The 24,478-nt window shown below is 45.9% G+C and overlaps 1 protein-coding gene across 3 annotated transcripts in view; it reads left to right on the forward strand.

The window, feature by feature from the left end:
* The window catches only part of KCNQ4 (potassium voltage-gated channel subfamily Q member 4), a 1,014,801-nt gene that overhangs the window by 865,367 nt on the left and 124,956 nt on the right, over positions 1 to 24,478 (forward strand). For all 3 annotated transcript variants that reach the window (XM_086955633.1, XM_086955634.1, XM_086955635.1), the window contains 2 exons: positions 10,771 to 10,988; positions 16,067 to 16,169. In XM_086955633.1, the coding sequence (XP_086811759.1) occupies positions 10,771 to 10,988; positions 16,067 to 16,169 (321 nt within the window). The remainder of the gene's footprint in view (positions 1 to 10,770; positions 10,989 to 16,066; positions 16,170 to 24,478) is intronic.

Below are 24,478 nucleotides of genomic sequence, written 5' to 3' on the forward strand. Positions count from 1 at the left end.
TATGCTGCCCTGTCCCTCCCTTTTATTCCTTTTAATCATATCCCATTCTCTCTCGAAACTCTATATTCAAACATGTCCCTCGGCTGCCTTTCAAAAAGTCCCTATCATTTAACACCCCCCTTTTTATTTATAGGATTTCTTTAGCCACGTTTTCTGGAAATCCATCCATTAATGAAGCCATTGCGCTTATGAGACTATGGTCCTCATTCTACATTTCTTATCATTGTTTTCTCTATGCCCTTTCCATTCTGATGGTGCGTTTTACCTCGTTGCAATATCCTCATCGTATTTAACTGGCGGATTTTGCGTTTCATGTACTTCTTCTTAAACCCCTACCGTCCATTATAAGTTCCTTCTTCTCAAGAGAACGTGTTTCGTGTGTAAGGTTTTTTTGGTCAGTGTAATTGTGAATTGAATTTCCCGACAAGCCGCTGAAGCTCTTTGCAGCGAGCAGCACGCTACCCCGTAATCCAACATTAGAAGTTAATAATTAGTAGATTAGTAAAGCACTTTTCTTTCCATTGTGCCTTAGTTGTGTTAGGTTTGTGCTCTTGATTGCCTGTGTGCTTAGTTGAGTTTAGAATGGATTTAGAATGTTGGGAATGGGTTTTAAAAGGGAAGTAGTAGGTTTTTATTTATTTATTTATTTAAAGAGTTTTATATAGGGAAGGTATCAGAGCGCTTTACATGAGAATCAACAATATAACAGAAAAAGATCAACAATTACACAATGCAGCAACAAATAGGCAATACAATTAGGAGAGGAGAGAAAGGATAAAGAAAAGTAGTGGAGGGGGCAGCGGAGATGAGAAAGGGAGAATAAGGGAAGAGACAACAAGGAAAGACGAAAGGAGGTCTGTCTAAAGACCGACTGGGTAGGTGACGACCAAGGCGGGAATCCACGGTCCATCTCCCCTATAGCTAAACCAGGTAGCTCCATCCGGCATCAGACAAATTAGTTGTATTTGTAAGTAGTGTTCGTGTGTGACTATTAGTTGGGTGAAATGGCTAAACAAGCATTTGCAATGCAATAGGTCTCGCATTTGCAGGAGTTTAAGCTATTGGCATTATAAATGACCATGCCTTTTATTTATCTGTTTTGAAAACCAACACATAAACAAAAGGCATTGTCATTTACATTACCAATTCATTAAACTCTCGCAAATTCGAGACCTATTGGATTGCAAATGCTTGTTTTAGGGTTCTGGGGCCTGTTTTTGATCTAAATCCAACCCTGTATGTCGGGGCAGTGCAAATAGTCATTATCCAGGAAATAACCCTCTGTTTTTAAGGTATAGCATTTGAATAGAAGTAGCAGACCTCCAACAGGCACTGGAGAATAGACAACTGAAACCCCAGAACAATAGCTCCTCAATCGCAACACACGCCCACTGTTGTCCCAAGGAGTTAATTGCCTGCAAACACATCCTATGCAGGGCCCTGGACGCCAGGAGAAGAGGTAGCAAAATAGAAGGTGGACAATCCATTACTGCTGTCAGGACAGCTTACAAGAAGAAGTATGTCACTACAAAAGAGAGCACATTGAAGCAGAGTTGCTCAGAATTTTCACGCTATTAAAAGACAAGAATCACTCCCGCACCACTGTTTGGTCTTTGACTCAATAAAAAGAGTTAAAAAAAAAGAATCACTCCCACCTGCAGAGGCACATAAATTACTTCAGCAACCCAGGGCAGACTAAAGAGAATGGTGTGACGGAAAGGGTCTGGATCGGTCTTGTTGAGAATGTTATGCACATCTGACTTATGTGGCGGCAGCTCCTTCTTCACTCCATCCTGCCCCAGATCCCTGGCCAAACATGGTACACCTATTACAGAAGGCGCAGTAATAGCTACCATTAAGAAAATCAGGAATGATGGGGCCATAGGACCTACAGGGATTCCTGCCTCCATGTTCAAAACAGCACAAGACTTTTGGGTGACAACTTAACCTCGACTTTTTAATCACGCTTTCGCCACAGCAATCACACCGTTCTCCTGAAGGGGCTCAATCGTCTTCCCTATTCATAAAAAGGGAGAATGATCCAACCTGCCAAATTATCAGTTCATCGCTCTTATCGATCTTAAAGCCAAGCATATGTACGCTTCCTTTTGAAGGAACTGGATACATGGGCAAAGGAAGAAAAGAATCCTCCTGCTCTTCCAATCTGGATTTAGGCCTGACTGTTCAACAATGGATAACATCATAACGCTGGTGCATTTATCCACACAAGCTGTTAGGAGGAAGCAACCCCCCTGGTCTGCTGTTTGGTTGAATATATAGTACTTCATTCAGCATGGTGATCGTGGCAGGCTATGGGAGAAGTTAGCAGCATGGGGGATCCCACCCTTACTCCAAAAGATGATTGTATTGTTACATCAGGGGACATGGGTTCAGGTAAAAACAAGTCCTACCGTAGCTACCACTGGAATGCCCATGAACAATGGGCTCAAACAGGCCTGTGTGTTGCCTCCTCTCCACTTTAACCTCTATACAGCAGACCTGGGAGCTGCCTTTCAAGGTGCCAGTTTAGTTACACCAAGACTGGGAAGGGTGCGTTCATGGCTCACACTGGAACCCGCCTACGGATAGCCCTCAATGCACTCCATTGCTCGCTATGATCATTAGTACAAACTGCAGGTAATTGTCTTCAGCAAATATCCCCATAAAACACGAATCTATTGGCAGCTAGGAGACCTACAAATAATGACAACTCCAGTTTATAACTACCTTGGAGTCTGGTTCTTAGAAGGGGCCAAACCACCCATTCACCTAAGAACTAAGTCTACCTGTGTCATCCATACACTGAAGTGTGTAAGCAATAGTCTACAAATCTCAACTGCCGAGCCCCGGCTGACAGCCTTGAGAGCAAAATTGATCCTGGCTCTCAACTACGGCCACCGGGCATTTCTTGGTGTCCTCAACAGATTCCTAATGGGCTCTCAGATTAAGGCATATAAAAAAGCCTCTCTGCAAGCCAGAAGAACAGGGCTGAGACTGGAGTTGGGCCCCGGGAGCCCCCAGACCTTGTGTCAAGGGGACTTAATAAAGTATTATCTCAGGGTCCTGCGGGCCCGAGAGACCTTCCTCAAACACCACCTGAAAACATTCTTTGAAGAGGAGACCTCTCCTTGGCAAACATGGCTAGCAAGGGCAACTAGCAGATTAAAGATCAGGGCAACTAGCGTGCATATACAAGAAATTCCATTCTCAGCCTAGAACAAAGCTGTGAACAGGCAGGTGATAATCTTGTTTGAACAGGACAGCAAAAACCTTGTACCATCCCCATTAGTGATACATTGGATGCATCTTCCAATGGCTTAACCTCTTTTTCCATGTTCTGCTCTGACCTATTCTATTCTGGTCAATTTTTCCTAGTCTGAAGCCCCAGAATACCCGTAGGGTGACAGCATGCGCTATATACGCATTATATTCATTCATTCATTCATTCATTCTAACACCCTAGGGAAAGCACAGCTCTATTTTCAACATGCACTTTTAGCCCAGGCTCGCAGGAAAATCCTCTATATGAGGCTCATCGCTTTGCCAATCTCAGACTTTAAACCCACCTGGGCCCGTCTAGAGGAGGCAATCTCATGCAGGCTATGCAACTGCCACATAGAATCCTGGCTTCATTTGCTGTGTTGCTGCTCCCTCTCCCTTTGTTTTGTTCTAACGGTGTTAGGTGCTGCAAAGAGGCCTCGGACCTATGCTTCTCTGAAAACATGCCAAATACCATAGCCAGACTGGGGAAATTTACGAACTCTATTCGACTTTCACTCACTGAAGCCGCTGCAGGATGACATTAGCTCCTGGCTGTACACCATATGATGGTCACTCAGCTTTCAGGAGAGCAGTTAACTAGTATTGTCAACTTCGAGGGCTACACACAGCGCTCCCCGAGGCCATGAGGCCCGTGCTCTCCATCTTGCCAGCCTCGCAGCTACCAGCCTCTGCCACCATCTTGGTGATTATCACCTACTAGGGATTTGGCGTTGATCCAGTCTAGATTAAAAGATCCTTACATGCCCATCTGCTAAGCAGCCTGAACCCCAAGCAGCACAAAGTCCCACCAATTTGCACTCTGCACTTTATTGTCTCCTTCCACAATCCTGGATGCTCCCATTCATGCTCGAAGGTGCTAAAACCATCTGATTTTAATTTTTTTCTTTTAACTTGGTTTAGAGGGCGTCACGACCCTATTCGTGAAATATTATTGACTGCATTCTTTTGCAAGTTTTATTAGCAATATGCCGGTTGGATTCACAGTCATTTTCTTTTACGTGTATTTGCAATGTACAGTTTTCAGATATGTAATGATTTTAATTAATCGAACAGGAATACATTACTTACAGTCATACTAAAGCAGTATTTTACGAAAAGTCGCAATCCACAAATAAGGACCACTTTTTTTAGGGCACTGGGGCCTATTTTTAATCCCAATCCAACCCTGTATGTCAAGGCAGTGTAAATAGTCTTGATTCAGGAAATAACCCCTCCATTTTTAGGTCTCGCCTGTCGATGCGCATGCGCATCGAGCAAGCGAGACTATGGTGGCTTATCCACTCTTTATCCAACTTGCAAGGAATCGTGGCGATTCCTTGCAGTGCCCGTGACTTGTAAGCTCAATGCGCATGCGCATTGAGCTTAAAAGCGCGTGCACATGCCCCCAGCCGCCTGCCTTGCCTACTCTCCCGCCCCCTCACTTCTTGATTGCACGGCCGCTAGGCCGTGCCTCCCCTACTCTCCTCCTCCTACTCTCCTCCCCTCGCCGTCTGTTCCCGCACTCCTCCCACACCCCCGCTCCGCCCCCTCCCCTGCCTGCCATGTCGCGTCGCATTTCTCCTCCCCCCTCCCCACAGCTCCCCTACTCTCCTCCCCTCGCCGTCTGTTCCCGCACTCCTCCCACACCCCCGCTCCGCCCCCTCCCCTGCCTGCCATGTCGCGTCGCATTTCTCCTCCCCCTCCCCACAGCTCCCCTACTCTCCTCCTCCTACTCTCCTCCCCTCGCCGTCTGTTCCCGCACTCCTCCCACACCCCCGCTCCGCCCCCTCCCCTGCCTGCCATGTCGCGTTGCATTTCTCCTCCCCCCTCCCCACAGCAATGATGACCCTCTGTCCTGAAATGTGACCCTTTTTTTGTTTTGCTGTAGCCCGACTCAACCGTATATGAGCCTATACATGAGCACCAGTTGCATCACACCTGGACAAATTCATTTTTGTGGTACTCACGGGGAGATTAAATAATTTGCCCAGGATCATAGCATGTTAAGCCACGCTGAGATTCGATCCTTATTCTCCCAATCCAAAATTGGCAGCCCGAGCATAAGGGCCACCTCCCTTCCCCCTTAGTCTCTGCTATTGTCTACTGTTTTCTTCTGTAACATTGTGCTCCTGAGCCCAATTACCTTGGCTGCTTCGTAACTCCTAAACTGAGCATCCGGCCATCCGAGAAACTGCCCCTCATGAGCGGTATCCCTGCACCCCAGCCTTCATGTGCCCCGCGTATGCATTATTTTACTATTATTCACCCCTCTCCCCCAAAATTGTACCCGGACCTGCCTACGCCCCACGTGCTGTCCGTGCGCATTTAAACTTCACTGGACTGGTCCCTTCTACCTGCACCTCAAAGCTCTCGGGTCGTGGCATGTGTGTGGCCTGAACCTGCACACTTTCAAACGCCCCTGGAGGGCACTTGAATTCCCGCTGTGCTATCTCTGGTATTTGGGAGCTCCGCCCCCTGCATTACACTGATACCGCCAACCCTACCACACGTTAAAGCAACCCGATCATTCTCAACCCCCCCCCCCCAACCATCCCTACTGATCCGGTGACTATTACATAAAGGTAATTGCGAGAACTGCATGCTGTGTTTGTCCACTTGGCTCCATTGGTTGCCGCTGAACCACACCACCGGTGTATGAAATCGCATTGTTGCATCTTTTAGACTACTCAGCAGGCCCTCTCGATTATTCTGACCGAATTGCCCCCTAGAGTGCATCTTTTGCTTATGTTAAATGAGGATTAAGATGAAGAATTATCGGCACAGCGTAAAGCATGTGTGCAGGTCCGCAGAGAGGGATATTATTTATTACCATGGGGGGGGGGTCGTGATCAACTCGTGCCGTCTTCCGAATCAACGTTAAGCTGCACTAGTTTATATAGCGGACATTTTTCCACTGTCCTACATCCACCACCCCCTCACACCCCCTAACCCTCACCCTCACCACCTCACACACCCTCACTCACCCTCACACACCCTCCAACACCCTCACTCACCCTCACACACCCACACCCTCACCCTCACACACCCTCACACACCCACTCACCCTCTCACACCTCCTGCACTCTCCTGCTCTCTAGAGATGTGGCCTAACGACCAGAGCTGCCATCTATGTCACGTAAATACAAAACATGTTGCATTCAAAATGCTATAGGTGTCACATTCGCGAAAGTTATAACTATTGGCGTTGTAAATGACAAAGCTATCAATTTAGCTATTTGGAAAACCAACAAATAAATAAAATATTTGTCATTTACAAGACCAATAGCTCCAACTTTTCTAATGCGAGACCTATTGCATTTCCAATGCTTGTTAAGGTATACCATTTAAATAGAAGTTTAAACAATGCAGCTTCTATTTATATATGTGGTATTTTTATGGCACAAACATATACAAAGACAGTGGAGCACTGTAGGCTCAGTTAGAAATTAAAAGGTTGAAATGTTAGGGAAATAAAAACTGCTGACAATGTTATCGAAGATGGTATTTTGAATTGAATGTCTTTTAATGGTGAAATAAGAGATTCACTTTTTACAGAAAAAAGAAGCAAACATTTTGCTGAAAAAAAGACCGAATATTGTCATGTTTGTGAAATTTAAACCAAATTTTGTAGGAAAAGAAAACTTCCAAAGAGGGGAAGTTTGGGAATAAAAAAACGCACTTTTAATAAGCGGGAGACACCAGCACCTAAGGATGTTGTTGAGGTTTTTACCATCAATATATATCAACCTATGGATGCCTGTGCATGTGGGAGTGAAGGGGCATCTTCTCACATTTGTTTTAAGGTGTATTTACCAGGACTCTACATGATGGTGATGTACTCAGAACTATACTTTTTGCTGCTTTCACCATTGGAAGGTGGGGGTGGGAAGGTTGTCAAATAAGAGCAAAACAAATTTGCTAAAAAGTCACATGTGGAGTAGAAAAAAGGAGACACTAACATTGCAGTTGAATAGAAAAAATGTGAGTGAGCGTTTCCACTAAAATATGAAAGGGTGGGAACAAGGAGTCAGGAGAGCTAGGCATATATTGGACATTTGTAAAGCTCCTCTTCAGCATTGCTGTGGCTGTAGGGTGCTGAAAAGCCATCAGGCACATGGGAATACCAGCGTATCCCGCTATGAGGGTAACAACTCGTTTTGTACTAGCGATGCGGGGTTAATGCGGCTGGTGGAAAATAAAATACATGCCAAGCGGCTTGAGTCAGCACCAAAAATGTTCCAGCTACACTTTCTCTACTTTATCATGAAAATCAGATTGTCCAGGATTTAAAAACGTTCAGAAACGCATCTTTTTGGCTGGCCTATAGAATAGTTGAAAGCCGACTCCTTCCCAAGCAGAGGACAATGGCTTGCCCAGGGGCTGTCAATGCTGACCTTGTTCTCCCCTCAGTTCCTTACTCTATTCCCTACCCTGCAGAGTTCTGAAGGAGCTTTGGGGCTGCATTAGTGTAATAAAAAATTGTATAAAGGGAGGGATGTACATGAGCTGTACAAGGTGTGGAAGGCTGAAGCAAGCAAAACATGGGCCGGTCTCATGGCTTGTCCCAAGTAGGCATAGGCAATTTTACATTACACTGGTGTAATTTGCTTAGATGGGGAATTTTGTGTTATGCTTGTTACGTGAAATTCCTGGAATTTCACCATTACGCCATGTAATTACCTGCCCCTTGCTGTACACACCTACTGCAAATGTGCCATCCTTGGTAAAAAAAAATGCATTTATTCAAATATTCAGCGCCTCATTATAATGGCGGTTGAAAAGCATTCCAACCGACTCCTTGTCGGAATTGTGTTCGACAGACTCAAGATCAGGGATTCCGACTGACAGATTACAATGTTTCCGAACACCATTCGGTCAGACTCCAATTGACTTCAACGGGAGCCTGTGTTTTGACCAACAACAGATGCCCCCATTGAAACAAGCATTTGTAATGCAATTGGTCTCGCATTTATGCGAGTGTGAGCTATTGACATTGCAAATGACAATGCCTTTTATGTTTGTTTTCGTTTTTAAAACATAAATAAAAGACATTGTCATTTACAATGCCAATAGCTTAAACTCATGTAAATGCGAGACATATTGCGTTGCAAATGCTTGTTGTAAATTGTTCAGCGAATGGTGGACGAATGGTGTTCAGATGTGGCAGACTCGGTGAGAAATTCTGTCCGGAAGGAAACTGTATTTCCCACCAGTCACTCTAGCCTTGGACTGAATGAGCTTCCCCTCCCCGGGCAGAGGCCAGATGTGCTGATCTTGTAGTAGTGATGGGGTGGGGGGCGGGGCGGGTGGGTAACTAGCGTGGCAAAGAAGGGTGTGACTGGAGGGAAGTCGGGGTGTGATCTGATGAATGCAAGGTGGTGGCGATGAGAGGTGAAATGGAGTAAGGCATTACGTGGGTTGAGTTGTGTTGAGGCAGAAGCAGGGAGTGGGTACTATAGAACAACAAGGAGTGACAGAAACAAAGTGAACTAAGAGCAGGATGAGTGAGCAAAAGGAGGGAAGCAGAGAATTGGAGAAACTGGGCAGGTGATAACAGAAAGAGGAAGGAAATGAAAAGTTTGATAAAGCTCTAGAGGTGGTGATGAGGGCGGGGGTTCAGTCGCAAGCAGTAAGAACAGTCAAATATGTCCCTAGCATTACTACGAAGAACATTTTTTTCTAGTTCCATGCACATTTTGCAAACTCCTTGCTGATTTTCTGTAGATGTGAATTTCCACGTACAGTGGAGTCGGAAGGAATAATGACTAATAAACTGGCCGCAGCTGTCAACACTATCCAGCTACGCTGCTGGCCATGACTAAGCACCTCATTTTATCACGAAGGAAGGCCAGCCCGCTTCGGGGCCACCAGGGGATGGACAATTAACCTACCGAGGGCACTGGTGCCAGAAGATTCACGGACGTGCTGCAGTGGGGAAAAACGTGCTATGAAGTTCAAGGCAGGGCCTGGGGTAGGCCAGAAAAAGGAAGATAAAGAGGCCAGCTAAAGTGTGTTAGGGACTTGGCAGGGCAGACAGTAACAAGATTGCGAGGCATGCAGCAGGCACACGGCCGCGCTGCTGCTTGCTCCCGAGCCCCCCAGGCCAGGTGAGAGAGAAGGCAGGACATGCACCCGCCTTTAGCCAATTGCGTGCTGTCTCTCCTAGAAAGACGCACGCAGTGGCCAAGAGCGTGTGCTCCGAGTTGAAAGTCCTTACTAGAAGCCTTGCAGGGCAGCACATGCGTGCTGGTTCAGGCGAGACCCAAAAAGGGATGGTTGCGGAAAACCTTGCACCCTGTGGCGGGCACTCCATAGTGCCTGCCACTCTGAGAATAGTTGTAAAGAGGGGTCCCATGGGTACCCCCACTGTCCCAACCAGAGGCCTCAGGGTGAAGGGGGGCATGCTACGGGTCCCCAACAGTAAGTTTCCGACAGCTGTTTTGTGTCAGATGGACCAATTCGGAAAGGCAGTCCGAATTTGACATCGTAATATGTTCGTCAGGCCTGTATGATTCAGCTCTATCCAACTCAGAGTCTCCGAATGCCGGTTCGAACCGAGTCAGGAAGACTGAATGGTTACCTTTCCATCATAATCAGTCGGTTGGAAATGTTTCCAAGGCGGTCGGAAACATAGGTTCCGACATGGATTAGTAAAATCCAAATGCCATTCAGAGCCTTTTCGACCGACATCGTAATCAGCCCCTAAGGGCTTTGAGTCATTCCTCTTCATTAATGGGTCTGGTTAAGTATTGTCATTCACATTTTTCTTTTGCTCAGAAAAGCAAACATTTTATGCAGTGGGTCAGCCCACTTCAGCCATAGGTTCTCTTGCACTGTGAGTGACAGCATTTTCTTGATCACAGGTGCACTTAAAAAAAGTGATCTTCAGATCTAGTGCTGGTATGACAACTTTTTTTCAGGTTTATATCTTATAGCCTTACTTGTGAAGGTGTTTTTAAATTACGTCTTCAGGTTACATAATTCAAAGCCAATAGTATCTTTTCTTTGCACAAGTAAGAATTACATTTTGCTCAGATGTGTCGTAAAACGAATGAAGTGTTTCTTTACTTCTTGTAAAATTACTTGCCGGCTAGGAACAACCCTTACAGTGTTTGATTAAAATTAAACGCAAAGGTTCATTTTTTAAACATTTTAGATTTGTATTGCAGGTAAAAGGCAGCCATGTTTAGGCGACAGCATGTTCTCTTTTCTCTTCTTTCTATTCTGTGGCTTATGCTTGAAGTAATACATAAAATCCCAGAAGGGCGACCCGTTCTTCAAGCCCGGAGAACTCCTTTCCGATAGGACAGGCAAGACCCCAGCACCTGTTTGTCTCACTTCTTTAGCACTGCGTCTTGCGTGTTTTTTGTGATGTGTCAAGTGTTGTCTACGTCTTACTCTTCTTTTTATATCTGCCCCGTGATTCTTTCTGCTCTCCAGATCCTCCTCCTGCACCCCCATCTATAGTCACCCTTGGTACTTACGTGTCTCTTTCTGCCCTTGCACTAGCAGTAAGATCGGCCTGAAGGATCGGATCCGGATGAGCAGCTCGCAGAGGCAGGGGATCCGCGGGAAGCAGTACCTCGCCCCAAATGTGCGCCAGTCCCCCACCGCCGAGAACATGACCGAGGCCACCAACTCCACCAAGGTGCAGAAGAGCTGGAGCTTCAACGACCGGACCCGATTCCGAGCGTCGCTTCGGCTCAAGTCCCGGCCGCAAGCGGATGGTGAGGCATGCAAGGGAGGGATGCAAGAGAGGGATGCAAGGGAGAGATGCAAGGGAGGGATGCAAGGGAGAGATGCAAGGGAGGGATGTAAGGGAGGGATGCAAGGGAGAGATGCAAGGGAGGGATGCAAGGGAGGGATGCAAGGGACAGATGCAAAGGAGAGATGCAAGGGAGGGCTTAGAATAGATCTGTTCAGACATGGCGTCATGCACGCATTTAAAATCAAAACTGATAGGTCCAGTGCGTGAATTCATCCCAGCCACTTGTAAACTCTGGGTTTCATTGGGTTCATGTTTTTTTTGTTGCTTTCCTGGACCACTCGAGCCAGAGACGAATTATATGCAAATCAGTCTTGTCCACAATCTAAAAGTGACATTCCAACTCCCGAACGTCTGGGCCTTTAATCGCTATGTGGATTAAGGGTGCTCCAGCTAAATAACACGCCTCGAAACCTAGGATAGGCTCAGGAAAAGAGGACAGTCCGGTACAGATTAAGCTGCTATAACTCGAATCGTTGTATGAAATAATGTCCTTTTAGCACATGGATAATGTTATTCCAGTGAGTGTTAATTTTAGCCCCCTAGCTCGGCTACCTTAGCCATGTTCACCCGCTGGGTGTTTACTTCTGGATTGCCTTCTAGGAAAAAGACAGAACGCCAGGAAATACATTTCATTTCACATTTCACAAGTCTGCGCAATGGCACTATTTATTTATTGAGTTTTATATAGCGCTGGCTAGACCCGGAGGGATCAGAGCGCTTTACATGAGGAAGAAAGAAGGTTTCAGAACATGGTTACAAAGTGACATCAGTTACTGGAGCGTAGTTACAGGAATTACATGAATACAAAAGCACAGCATAAACATGAGGAAAAAAATAGGCAAGAGGAGAGTAGAACTATGATGTATGATACTGTCAGCCATCCGTGGCTTTTCAGTCAACAGGATGTTGAATTGTGGGGCTTGTAGTTTTGCTTTTAAAATAGTTCTTATGTGGTAAAAAAAAAACAGTATGCAAAGAGCTGTTGGCTAAAACGCCTGAATTGGCATGAAGGGGTTATACGTGAAACAAAGTCACTTCTCAACTAGGTTTTGAATCGTTAGAAAGTCAAAAAATCCCTTTAAAAAACTGTTTTTTTCACACATAAAACCAAAGGTATACTCTTCTTAAATATTTTGTGAGGGTTCACTCTTTTGTTCACATTATGCATTAAAACAAGCATTGGCAATGCAAATCAATTTGCATTTTATGTATTGGAAAGTTTTATACCAAGCTATACAACAAAGACATAACAAGGGACGGCAGCAGTACAACGCTCCCTAACACAAGGAATGAATGAAGGACTGGTGGCAGCAGCAGGAGGAGCATTGCATGGTTCTCTCGCTGAAACAGAGCAGATAGAACACAATGGCTAACAGTAAAGAGGGTGGGGGTAAGAGGAGTTGAAAGACGGTTTAACACTTACCACTGACATACATTAACATACAAGATGTACAGCAACCGTGGAAGGGATAGCTAGTCTTATAAAATAACAATACATCCATGTACTCACGTAAGATGACAAACCATCACCAACCTAGTGTGTTATTTTCATCAGTGGGTTCCACACCCAGCACATGGGAGCATCAGTGAGTACTAAAGCCTACTGGGTGTATAGTCTTCTAGTTATGGGTTCCATAGTTTGGGTAAGGTTATGTCTCTCATATCGACATTTATGTTCTCCCTTTGTAAAATTTCCAAACCTTTATTAAAATTGTGTCTTGGTGTCTCTATGCCACACAATTAAAAACAGAATGGTTGAGCATTGCACTGCGCTGCTCTTTTACATCGACATGTTTCTGCACGTTAACAAAGCCCCTATGAAATAATGCACCTTCCTCAGTCTGAGGATCGAAAATCAAACATTTTGAAAGAGTCCCTGGATCACAGGGAATTCATTAAATTCACAGTTTTTTCATATGATGGGCAACAGCAATGGAACCCCGCTTTATTAATAAAACACCTTGGGTGGAAACAGTGTCCCGGCTTCACAGGAAAAGTACAACCAGGGAAGGAACAGTGCAACCTTTCCCCATCACATACAACTCATGCAGCATCAGGGCGAGCTTGTTTCTTCAACGAGTACGGCAGGGCAGTAGCGAAGCAAACTTTCGTCTCTCACAGAAGCCAGTAAGCACATTCTTCCATCTCCAGCAGAACAGATTCAGCAGGGATGACTTGTACAATTGTTCATTGTTTACAGTAAACACATGAGTAACTTGTGGGTTACAGGCAGATCTCTGGTGCGAGTGCTTACCTCACTGAGAGAGAGCAGCATATAGACGGATGAGTGAGCCTCGATGCAGTTCTGCGTCGTTCACATTTAAATGACATTCCACGTCAGCATCCTCAAAGTCCTGCTGCTGTCAATCAGAAGCTTGTTTTCACTGCTGCATCACCTGTCCTCGTATCCTGCAGACCAGCAGCTTGCACTTCCTGTAGGTCCAGCTGCCTCCATTGAGATGTATATTTGTCAATGAACCTTAGATCTGAAAGGCCGGGCCCTAGCCACACGAATACACAGACTTTACATATGCATAGTGTGAAAGGGGGCGGGGTGAGAGGCATTTTCCCAATACGACTATTTAAAGACAAAAGGACAAAAACTAAAACAAATGTTCGATCCCGCTCTTTTGTTCTAAGCCATTAAACTTCTCCATTGTCCCTGTATACTCCCATGCTGATGAGATTTGAACAGATAATCCTATGTAGCAGTGTAGACTTGAAATAATACAATTATGATTTCGTACTCCGATTATAAAAATAAAAAGTTATGGATCGAGTCCATAAATTAAACGCAGCAAGTAGTAATAACTCCGGGCCACATTCCATTTCATACTCTTACATGTTTTTTTTTATAGTTACAGCCACATGAATGTACTCCAGAGGTACGAACCGCCACATTGGAGAGTTACATTCGCACACTGGTACATGCCCCTGGTCTCTTAGGCACACACCCAAATACTTGTACTTTCAGCAACAAGAACATAACCCCATATAGGCACCTATGCATAGTAGATCCTCGAAAGAATAAGAACATATCCAGCAAAGTGGGTAAATACCTCTATGTAAAAAGGTAAATATACACAGGGACATCCCACAGGTTGAGATTTTTAAGTAGTACCATTTTACATCCTACTTTTGAAAATTGGAAATATATTTTGCAAAGGAGCAAAACATATATTTCGCATTCTTGATTAGACTCTATTCAGGCGAGTAAAAATATAACTTACAAATATGATTTTTTTTAACGTTTATAATTTCTTTGTGCCACTTATTAATTTGTTATAAAAATTTATTTTTGTTTTAAGTCCCTTCGTCGAGCCAGGTAATAACAATGCTAGAGCTCCCCCTGGCGGCACGGTGCTGCAGACTGCGCTAATCTGGACACATCAGTGAAGTAGCGGTTTGACAGAAGCAGCCACCACAGTGACTCTATTTTTTTTCTGTTTGTTGAATATAGTTCCTGTTAAAAATATTCGTCTGATTTTTAAAAGAAGCTCTGGTTTGCTTTGCATGCCACTTTTCCGGAACATCCACATAGATGTGTGCCATTAAGCATAGGTGCAATCGCATCATTGCATACAAATGCACTGACAAGCATGTGCCCACAGACAGCAGAACATACCCACCGACGCACGTGCATGAACACACTCATAGGCTGGGTCTATATCGTGGTTAGATGACCTCCGGTCCCTATAAACACCTCTACTCCCACGCACACTAACACACTGACGTAGTAACCCGCCCATTAACACGAGCACCTGCTCACAAACAGAGACCTATCTCACCCCCAGTCTCTGTACATGTGCACGGGCACACCCGGCACAGAGCCGTACATCTGAGCTCATGTATGTGATTATAAGGCCGTTCGATACGGCTTACACTTTTACACAGAAACCGATTTCTTGAACGCTTTTCACTTCTCTGAGCTTGGTGCATTTGTGAAGAAGCAGCCTACTCAGTAGAAACTCCGTATGTTCGGGAGCGCCCAAGGCCAATGCAGTGGCATAACAGAAAATGATGGGGACCCCTGCAGGCAGTTATGATGGCCTTGAGTCTCCCATATCTCAGAGATATTCATTGCTCTTGACTCAATAGGGGCTCCCTGAAGATCAGAGGGCACCCGAGCTCCTCAGAGTCTGCAGAGGCCTGCGTCATGTCCCTGGGCCTATGAAATTAGAACACAGCGTGCTGCTCGTGATCATTAGAAACTATATCACAGGCAGGGGTGGTGTTTCCATTGGTGCCGCAGGTGCAGTGGCACCGGAGCCGAGAGGCCAGCGGGCCCCACCTACCCCCGATTATATCTGTATTTCACAGCACCAGGGAGTCCATTTCCTTCCTTGCTATAGGCCCCATGACATACTGACTGCACTACTCCCTGCATTGCGTTAATCTCCCCTGGATGCCTTCCATGGGTGTTGTGTGGGTCTTTTGCAACACCTATGGATTTTGGCGCATTCCCGGATTTACCCTAAGCAGAAGAATCGGGAATGCGCCACATGCACACATAGAAAGATGAAATTATCTCAGGGGATTGTTTTTGTGCAAAACCAATTTTGCTTACAACACAGACACCCTTGCACCATGGGGCAAGACGACCAGCATTGGCACCATGCAGCACATTGTGCACCACCGCTGGGAAAAGGCAAGAATGCGCTGTTTTATGTAAAATGTAACACATTCATGCCCTGCCACACAGCACAACGCAGTAAGGCAACTTGCTGCGCGACATATTAATAAATATGCCCCATATTCTTTTTCCCAAAGTCCAAGCAATTTTTTTCTGTTTTGCTGACTACAGTATGCCAATGTCCTGCTATTTTAGCCTATGAAACATTTGCCTTAGAAAAGTGAACCAGGACAAAAATAGATGAACTTGTTTACTCAGGAATCAGGATACACTTTTGTCGTGGAGATATCCTGGTGTTGTTACTGTTTCCGTGTTAGCCGCAGGATCACATCTTCTCTAGGGAGAGGGGTAATACATATTTTTTTCCCTGAAAGGATATTCTAACTCTTGTTTTCTGTGATTAGTTGAGGGCACCGGTGAAGACAGTGTGGACGAAAAGGGGTACCACAGTGACCTCACCGTGGAAGACATCATGCCTACAGTGAAGACCCTCATCCGAGCTGTGAGGTGAGTGCCTTGTCATGTCAATGTGAAGGGGGCGGTCAGTATAGCAAATCTTACATTACACATCCCTGTTGCTTACAACAGGACATACCCCAGGCGAATAGACAAAGCCTGATCCAAAATGGCTGCTCTGTCACATTTGCTGTACATAAAACACTATCCAGATGTAAGTGTTCCATTGTTTTCATTCCTAGCAGGCATGTAAGGTTGGAATAAGGTCACCGCTCTTGTCGCGCGCAGTGTTTTACTTCAGCCACGCTACGAGTGCCTAGAATCTCACAGAAGCACTTTGAATAACTTTCACTCTATTTACTGGCATTGTTGAGGCCAGCCTCAAGAGCGTAAGCAGAGTATCGTACATGGCCCAGTCTCCTGTAGATGTGGCAGCAGGCCTGGAACAGCGCTGACAGTCATCACACAGTTGCCACGTTGTCACCATGAGAGTTCAAACAGGGGAAACATCATTTACTACGAAGGCATTACCACGCATAACGTTTACCACGGTACACTTACCACGCAAACGTCTTTTCAACGCGAATGCCTTCCATGACCGTCTTTACCACGCAAGTACGTTCTGCGTGGGCTGGGGGGGAGACGTGGTATTCCTTCCAGTCGTTCTGCATGGGCTTGGGGGGCTGGGGGGAGCTCGGGGGGGGGGGGGGGTTGGGGGGGGTTCTCCCCCCCCCAAAAAAAACCAAAGGAGCGGGTTACTTAAATAAAAAAAACGCACTTCAGTACCACTGAAGTAAAAGGAAAGTGCCTCCCCCAAAGACGTGCCGTGCACGTCAAAATAGCAGTCCTTTTTTAATTTTGGTAGAAGTGTTTTGACGCTTGTTTCCATGGTGGATGGAAGTAAGGGCTGCTGGTGAAAGACGGGAAGGTGTCAGGTAAGAAAATAATCTTTATTAAAAATGTATATATATTTAAGCGCATAGTAAAATAAAAGAATTTATAAATCTAAGGTAATTTGTAGTTTTTGAATGTAGAAAAAAACAATCGATTGGGTTGTTAAGCAGTTACTACATACTCTAGACATACTTTTTTTGCCTATCAGTTTCATTATGTTTATTACAGAGTCATTTGTGCTTAATGGACGTTTCTACGCGTGGTATAATCCTTCGTTGTAAATTCCAGCGTGGTAAAGCCACTTGCGAAGTAAAATTTGCGTGGTAAAGCCATGTGTGGTAATTGAAAGTGTGGTATAATCATATATTCTTCAAACAGCAGCCATTTGATCCATTCTTGTCCAGTAAGAATTTCTACCAACACAGCGCAGCCAGTAGGGTTCACTGATCACATTCGGCAATGATGCTGTGTTAGGGGTTCCCCAGGGCAGTGGTGCTGCAGAACTATAGTGTAAGGAAAGGTGCTACTGTCACAGCTCCGTGCCGGAGGCACCAGTCTTTCTCAACCAGATCAGAACTAAGAGGAATGTTTTACAATAAACAACGAAAACAAACTCCTGCATCACAAAACACTCAGGCTAAATAACAACATTCGACACATATATTTCAAACGAATACATAGTTTAACTGGGACTAATGGTTAACATTTTTTAATGAATACGCGCAAATAAGCAAGGGGAAAATACATTTAAAATGTGTATAGTGTTATGAGAGCAACGGGTGCATCTCAACTCCTCCCTAAAATGCTTGAATTCTCAATTTTTCAAAAAAAAAGTTTGAATCCGTGACCAACAAGTAACTTTTGTAGTTCATTGAAAGCAGCCACACACTTCATGAAGTGCAGTCAGGGTTTCGTCCGCCACATGAAACAGATTCTGCCCTTCTGGCCTACACAGATGATCTTCGTCTTTCCTTGGACAAGGGAGGTAAAGTGCGCATACTCCTCTTCGAGCTCAGTGCTGCCTTGATGTGGTCGCACATCACATACTAATCAGCCATTTTGCCGAAACTAGGGGCCCCATTAGGATGGTGGGCGGATCGCCCCAGCCGGGTCGGCAGTAGTCACCGCCGGGCCAGCGGGGCAATTTATTTATTTATTTATTTATGTCTTTTTTACACTTGTATGGCGCGCAGCTACCCAAAAAGGGTTTCCCGGCGCCGACGACATGTAGTTGAGCAGAGGTATGAGATGAGCATGATCAGTATGGTTGTTTCTGGAAGAGCCAAGTCTTTACTTTCTTCCTAAACCTGGCGTAGTTTTCTTCTTTGCGGATGTGGAGGGGGAGTGTGTTCCAGAGAATAGGCCCTCGGACAGAGAAGGATCTTCCTCCCATTCTTGTCAGTCTGAACCTGGGGACCCCGAAGTTTGCTGCTGTTTGGGAGCACAGGTTTCTTGCTGGTAAGTAGGGAGTAGCTAGTGATTGCAGATATTCCGGTGCCGTTCCTGATTTAATCCTGAACATATAGCTCAGGCTTTGAACTTGATGCGGTTTTCCACCCTGAGCCAATTCAGGTCGTTCAGGTGCTTCGACACACTGGCCATTTTTGGAATTCTGCACAAGAGTCTCGCAGCTGAATTTTGGACAAGCTGTAACCGTTTGATGACTGCCGGGTTCGAGCTCAGGTAAAGAATATTGCCGTAGTCAAGACGAGATGTTATCAGTGCGTTGACTACGGTATTTTGGGTGGCAAGGGGCAGCATCCATAGGATTTTTTTCAGCCACTTCATGATGGTGAAACACAGGCCTGCGATCTACCCGCCAACCTTGCAGAATGACCCCCCCGCGATATTACAATGGCTGGGGGGCTCCCCTGTGGATGGAAAGACCATCCGCCGCTTTTCCGCCCGGTCATCATGTCGACCGGGCGGAAAAGGGTTCAATATGGTGGCGGTGTCTGAAAGACACCGCCAGCCATATTAGAATGTGGCCTTGGAAATGCCTTTTCGTGGCATCATTTCTGCCATGGAAAGGCATGCAGAGTCTACTAGGGGGGCCCGTTTGGGGCCCCAAGGGACTCCGGGGGGGGGGTGGGGAATGCAATTGGGGGGTGCATATGGTACCCCCTGCCTTTCAATGAACAACGTGGCAGGCACAGCGCAGTGCCTGTCACGTTGTGCATTGAAACGCACAACCTGACTCTGTGGCATTGCGGCAGGCGGTGCTCTCTGCATCGCCCACCACAATGTTGCAGATGCTCTATGTGCCCGCCAGTGTGGCGGGCGCATGCTATTCGGGAGTGCGGATCCCCGCACCCTCAGCGGACGGTCCTTGTTTCCGAGGGTATGGCGGGCGCACAAAGTCCGCCATCGCCATACTAATGGGGCCCCTGCAGGTACCTACAGTGCAACCCTGACCAGTGCTTAATGTGTAAAATAATGACCAGGAGGCCACCTCAGCTTGCACTACGCCATCGTCCCAGCCATTGCTGCTAAAACAACTACTAACCATCTCTCTCGTGGCAGGGCAATCTGCGCGAGACTCACACCAGGTTCCGGGACTGTAGGAGTTTTGATTATTCACATCCCTCAAGAATCAGGTCAATGAAGTTTCACCATCCTGCTTCTTTATCATCAAAGCACCTAGGAAGGTCCTGTTCGAGGCATATGGGCTGCAGATGGTACATTATGAATAGATCGCCATCTGGTGTTGGGCTCGGATGATTGCACTTTGTTTTTCTCTTGGAGAGTCTTTTGTATCTTGGTGACTCCTCCCTTAGTTGGTAGTGCGCATGGGCATCGGCTCCATCCTTAGATTGTTTTTTTCCGCCATCGGGTTCGGATGAAGATCGAGACGCTCCAGATCAACTTCTGAAGAAAGTGATTTTTCGGCGCGTATTCCCTTTCCAATTCGACGGTATTGTTAGCGAACGCGTTCTTTTCCATTCCGACGCGTTACAAATTCAAAATAGAAGAGAAAAACTTGGATCTACGTCGAGGAACAAGAGACCTTTCTCGGCGCAGTCAAGCCCGGAGTCCATGGAAAGGACTCCATTCAAAAAATGTCCATCGTGTGGTGCTAAGTTCCCACACAAGGACCTACACGAGGTGTGCAACCTCTGCCTATCGCCTGAACACGAATCCAGGGACTGCGAAGCCTGCGCAGCATTCTCCTCCAAGCTAACGATCAGAAATCGTCGAGCTCGAAGGCACGAGGCTTCCAGAATGCAGGCGGAGGCGATCCCGGAGCTGTTCGGAGACGAACAAATCGAGGAAGAAGAGGACCAGTCGGGGTCGGAAGGGGACCAGTCGGAGGTTGAAGAACTCTTCGAGCAACAAACCGTGAGTGACGACGTCCCCTTACCGAAAAACCGACCCCGTGCGGTAACGACCCCGCCCTCGGGCCCGGTCAAATCGCTGAAAAAAGTTTCCGACGCCCCGCCTTCGGGCCCGGCAACGAAACCGAAACTGAAACCGAAACACTCGGAATCCCACCACGTCGGATCCGAGAAAAGGGCGTCATCGACTTCGACACCGAGGCGGCATATAAAGGAGAGCTCGGTATCGAAACATTCCATGTCGAAAAAGAAATATGATGTATCGCCCAAAAGACACTCGATACCCAAAAAGTCGGAATCGAGCAGACATTCGGTGTCGAAACCAGAAAGATCTGAGGATCGAAAACAAAAACAGCTCTCGGAACCAGGACCCTCGGTACCGATTCAAGAGCAACAAACAGATCCCAAGCAAAAGATCTTGTTTATTGACCCACAAACTGGGAAAGTGGTCACGAAGAAGAGAAAGAGTGAACAGTCAGAAGATAAACCTCTTCCTCCAAAAAAGAGAACAATGGGGACGAACATAACTCCTCCTGCTTCTCCTCGTCCTAAAGACACACCCTCTTCTCCTATTCCTCACAATAGGCCACATATTCCTACACCCTCCACACCAAGACCAGCTACACCTCAGTCAGATGAAGACAGTGATATAGGGGAGGGAGAACCTCAAGGGGATGACGAATCTATCCAGGATGAGGAAGATCCATGGGAAAATTACGATGTAGGGTCAGATGAGGACAACGACCCAGAGCTATACCCCTCAAAGCCTTCACCACCTGATGATAACACAGGTTTTGTGCAGCTCATTAATAGGGCAGCAAAATATCACAAACTAGATATGCACACAGAACCTCAGATAGAGGATTTCTTGTTAGAGACTCTACCTAGTGCACAGAGAACATCAGGTACTCTTCCTATGCTAAAGGGTCTTCTCACTCACACAGAAGAAATATTCGAAAACCCAGTGAGAGCCAGGGTGTTAAACCCAAGAATCGATAAAAAATATAAAGCGGCTCCAAAGGACCCAATATTTATTAGAGGGCATGTACCTCTAGACTCGCTGGTGGTCTCAACCGCTCGTAAGAGAGCAAACTCATTATCTACAGGAGAGGCTCCTCCACCAGATAAAGAGTCGAAGTTAATAGATGCATCAGGCAAGAGAGTAGCATCACAGGCAGCAAATAGCTGGCGTATAGCTAATACACAAGCTCTACTCGCACGTTACGACAGGGCACATTACGATGAGTTAGAAAAACTTCTCACACATCTTCCAAAAGAACATCAAAAGAAGGCAGACCAATTAATTCAGGAAGGTAAAATAATAACTAATACTTCCATTAAGTGTGCGTTAGACGCAGCAGACACTGCAGCAAGGTCTATTAACACTAGTGTCATGCTAAGAAGGCACGCATGGCTCAGAATCTCAGGATTCAAACAAGAAGTTCAAACAGCCCTACTGAACAGACCATTTGATCAGAAGACATTGTTCGGTTCAAGTACAGACGAGACATTAGAAAAGATGAAAAAGGATACAGAAACGGCTAAGTCAATGGGAGCATTGCAACAGCCAACGCACAGAGGTTCCTTTCGTAGATCCACCTATAGAGGGGGCTCAAAAAACACAGGAACAAATCAGCAATCCACATCTTTCACACCAACATCACCCAGAGGTAATTCAAGAGGTAATTACAGAGGTAACAACAATAAGGGTAGAGGCCGCGGAAATAATAACAACCGCAACGCCTCAACACCAAAACAGTGACTTCATAGATCTCCCCCCAGACCACATAACACCGGTCGGGGGACGTCTATCACAGTTCCTACCTGTCTGGGAAGACATCACGTCAGACAAGTGGGTGAGACAAATTATCCAACATGGTTATTGCCTAGAACTCACAGCTACCCCGCCAAACATCCCCCCCAAACAGCGCCCAATGAGTCAGGATCATTTGACATTGTTAAGAGAAGAAGTGCTAGCACTTCTACAAAAGCATGCAATAGAGAAGGTCCCAAAGGATCAACAAGGAACAGGAGTATACTCTCTATACTTCCTGATCCCCAAAAAGGACGGGTCCCTACGACCAATATTAGACCTCAGACCTCTCAATGCTTACATAAATTCGGAGCACTTCCACATGGTCACGCTCCAACAAGTACTCCCTTTACTGAAGCAAGGGGACTTTCTTTCTACACTGGATCTAAAAGACGCTTACTTTCATATCCCAATTCACAAAGCCCACAGAAAATACCTAAGGTTTGTGTTAGAAGGACAACACTACCAGTTCAAGGTCCTTCCGTTCGGTGTCACAACAGCACCGAGAGTTTTCACAAAATGCCTAGCTGTGGTGGCAGCACACCTAAGAAGACAACAAATACATGTCTTCCCATACTTGGACGATTGGCTAATAAAGGCCAAATCCAAGGAAGAATGTCTTCACAACACACAGAAGACAATTCAACTGCTGCACCACCTAGGGTTTACGGTGAACTACAAAAAATCACACCTGCAACCAAACCAGATCCAGCAATACCTGGGGGCTACAGTAGACACAGAAAAGGCAATAGCATACCCCAACCCAATCAGAGTACAGACAATGGTCGGGTTAATACAAAAATTTCAACCACAACACTCACTACCAGCACGAGTGTTTATGCAACTATTAGGCATGATGTCCTCTTGCATACTGCTAATACCACATGCCAGACTACAAATGCGCCCACTACAAGAGTGTCTAGCGACACAGTGGAATCAGGCTCAAGGTCAGATTACAGATCTGGTGTTGGTAAACGACCGGACGTATCGCTCTCTGAAGTGGTGGAACACAGAAAACATTTCCAAAGGACGGTCGTTCCTAGAGCCAGTTCCACAAGTAATAATAACAGCGGACGCATCGCTCTCCGGATGGGGAGCGCATATGGACAAATACACAGTACAGGGGAAGTGGAGTGCGCAGCAAAAGAAGCTGCACATCAACTACCTAGAACTGTTAGCAATATTTCTAGCACTAAAAGCTTTCCAAATGCAAATAACAAACAAGGCAGTCCTGATCAGAACAGACAACATGACTGCAATGTATTATATTCAAAAACAGGGGGGGACACACTCTCTCCAACTGTCCAAACTAGCACAGGACATATGGAGATGGGCCATTCCTCAAAAAATCTACCTGTTAGCGGAACACCTACCAGGAATTCAAAATCAAATAGCAGACATCCTAAGCAGACAGTCAGAACAAGTTCACGAATGGGAACTGCACGACCAAATACTACAGCCATTCTTCCAAAAATGGGGGCAACCAGAGATAGATCTGTTTGCAAATCATCAAAACGCAAAATGCAAACAATTCGCATCCAGGTACCCACACCAAAGGTCCCAGGGCAATGCACTGTGGATAAATTGGTCCAACAAATTTGCTTACGCGTTCCCTCCTCTACCACTAATTCCACTACTGGTGAGGAAACTGCAGCAGCACTCAATGACAATGATACTAGTGGCACCCACGTGGGCAAGACAGCCGTGGTTCACCACGCTGCTACAACTCTCACAAGTACCACATCAAAAGCTAAGATTATTACCCATGCATCTTACACAGAACCATGGAGAAATAATGCACCCAGATCCCAAACAACTGAACCTAGCGATCTGGCTCCTGAGGTCATAGAGTTTGGGTATTTAGATTTACCACCAGAATGCATGGAAATCATTAAACAGGCAAGACGTCCTACCACCAGAGCATGCTATGCAGCAAAATGGAAGAGGTTTGCTATACACTGTAACAGTAAGCACATCAACCCTCTGGACGCATCCACTAAACAAATCATTCGCTACTTATTACACTTACAACAATGTAATCTAGCATATACATCTATTAGGGTTCATCTAGCAGCCATAGCGGCGTACCTACAAAACAGACAACACCTGTCATTGTTTAAAGTACCAGCAATTAAAGCTTTCATGGAAGGACTCAAAAGAGTCATTCCACCAAGAAGACCACCTTCCCCAGTCTGGAATCTCAACATAGTGCTTACCAGACTAATGGGGCCACCCTTTGAACCTATGCATAGGTGTGAAATACAATTCCTCACATGGAAGGTGGCCTTCCTCATAGCTATCACGTCACTTAGAAGAGT

The sequence above is a fragment of the Lissotriton vulgaris genome, chromosome 2_1 (assembly GCF_964263255.1).
Source record: "Lissotriton vulgaris chromosome 2_1, aLisVul1.2, whole genome shotgun sequence".
NCBI classification, from domain to species: Eukaryota; Metazoa; Chordata; class Amphibia; order Caudata; family Salamandridae; genus Lissotriton; species Lissotriton vulgaris.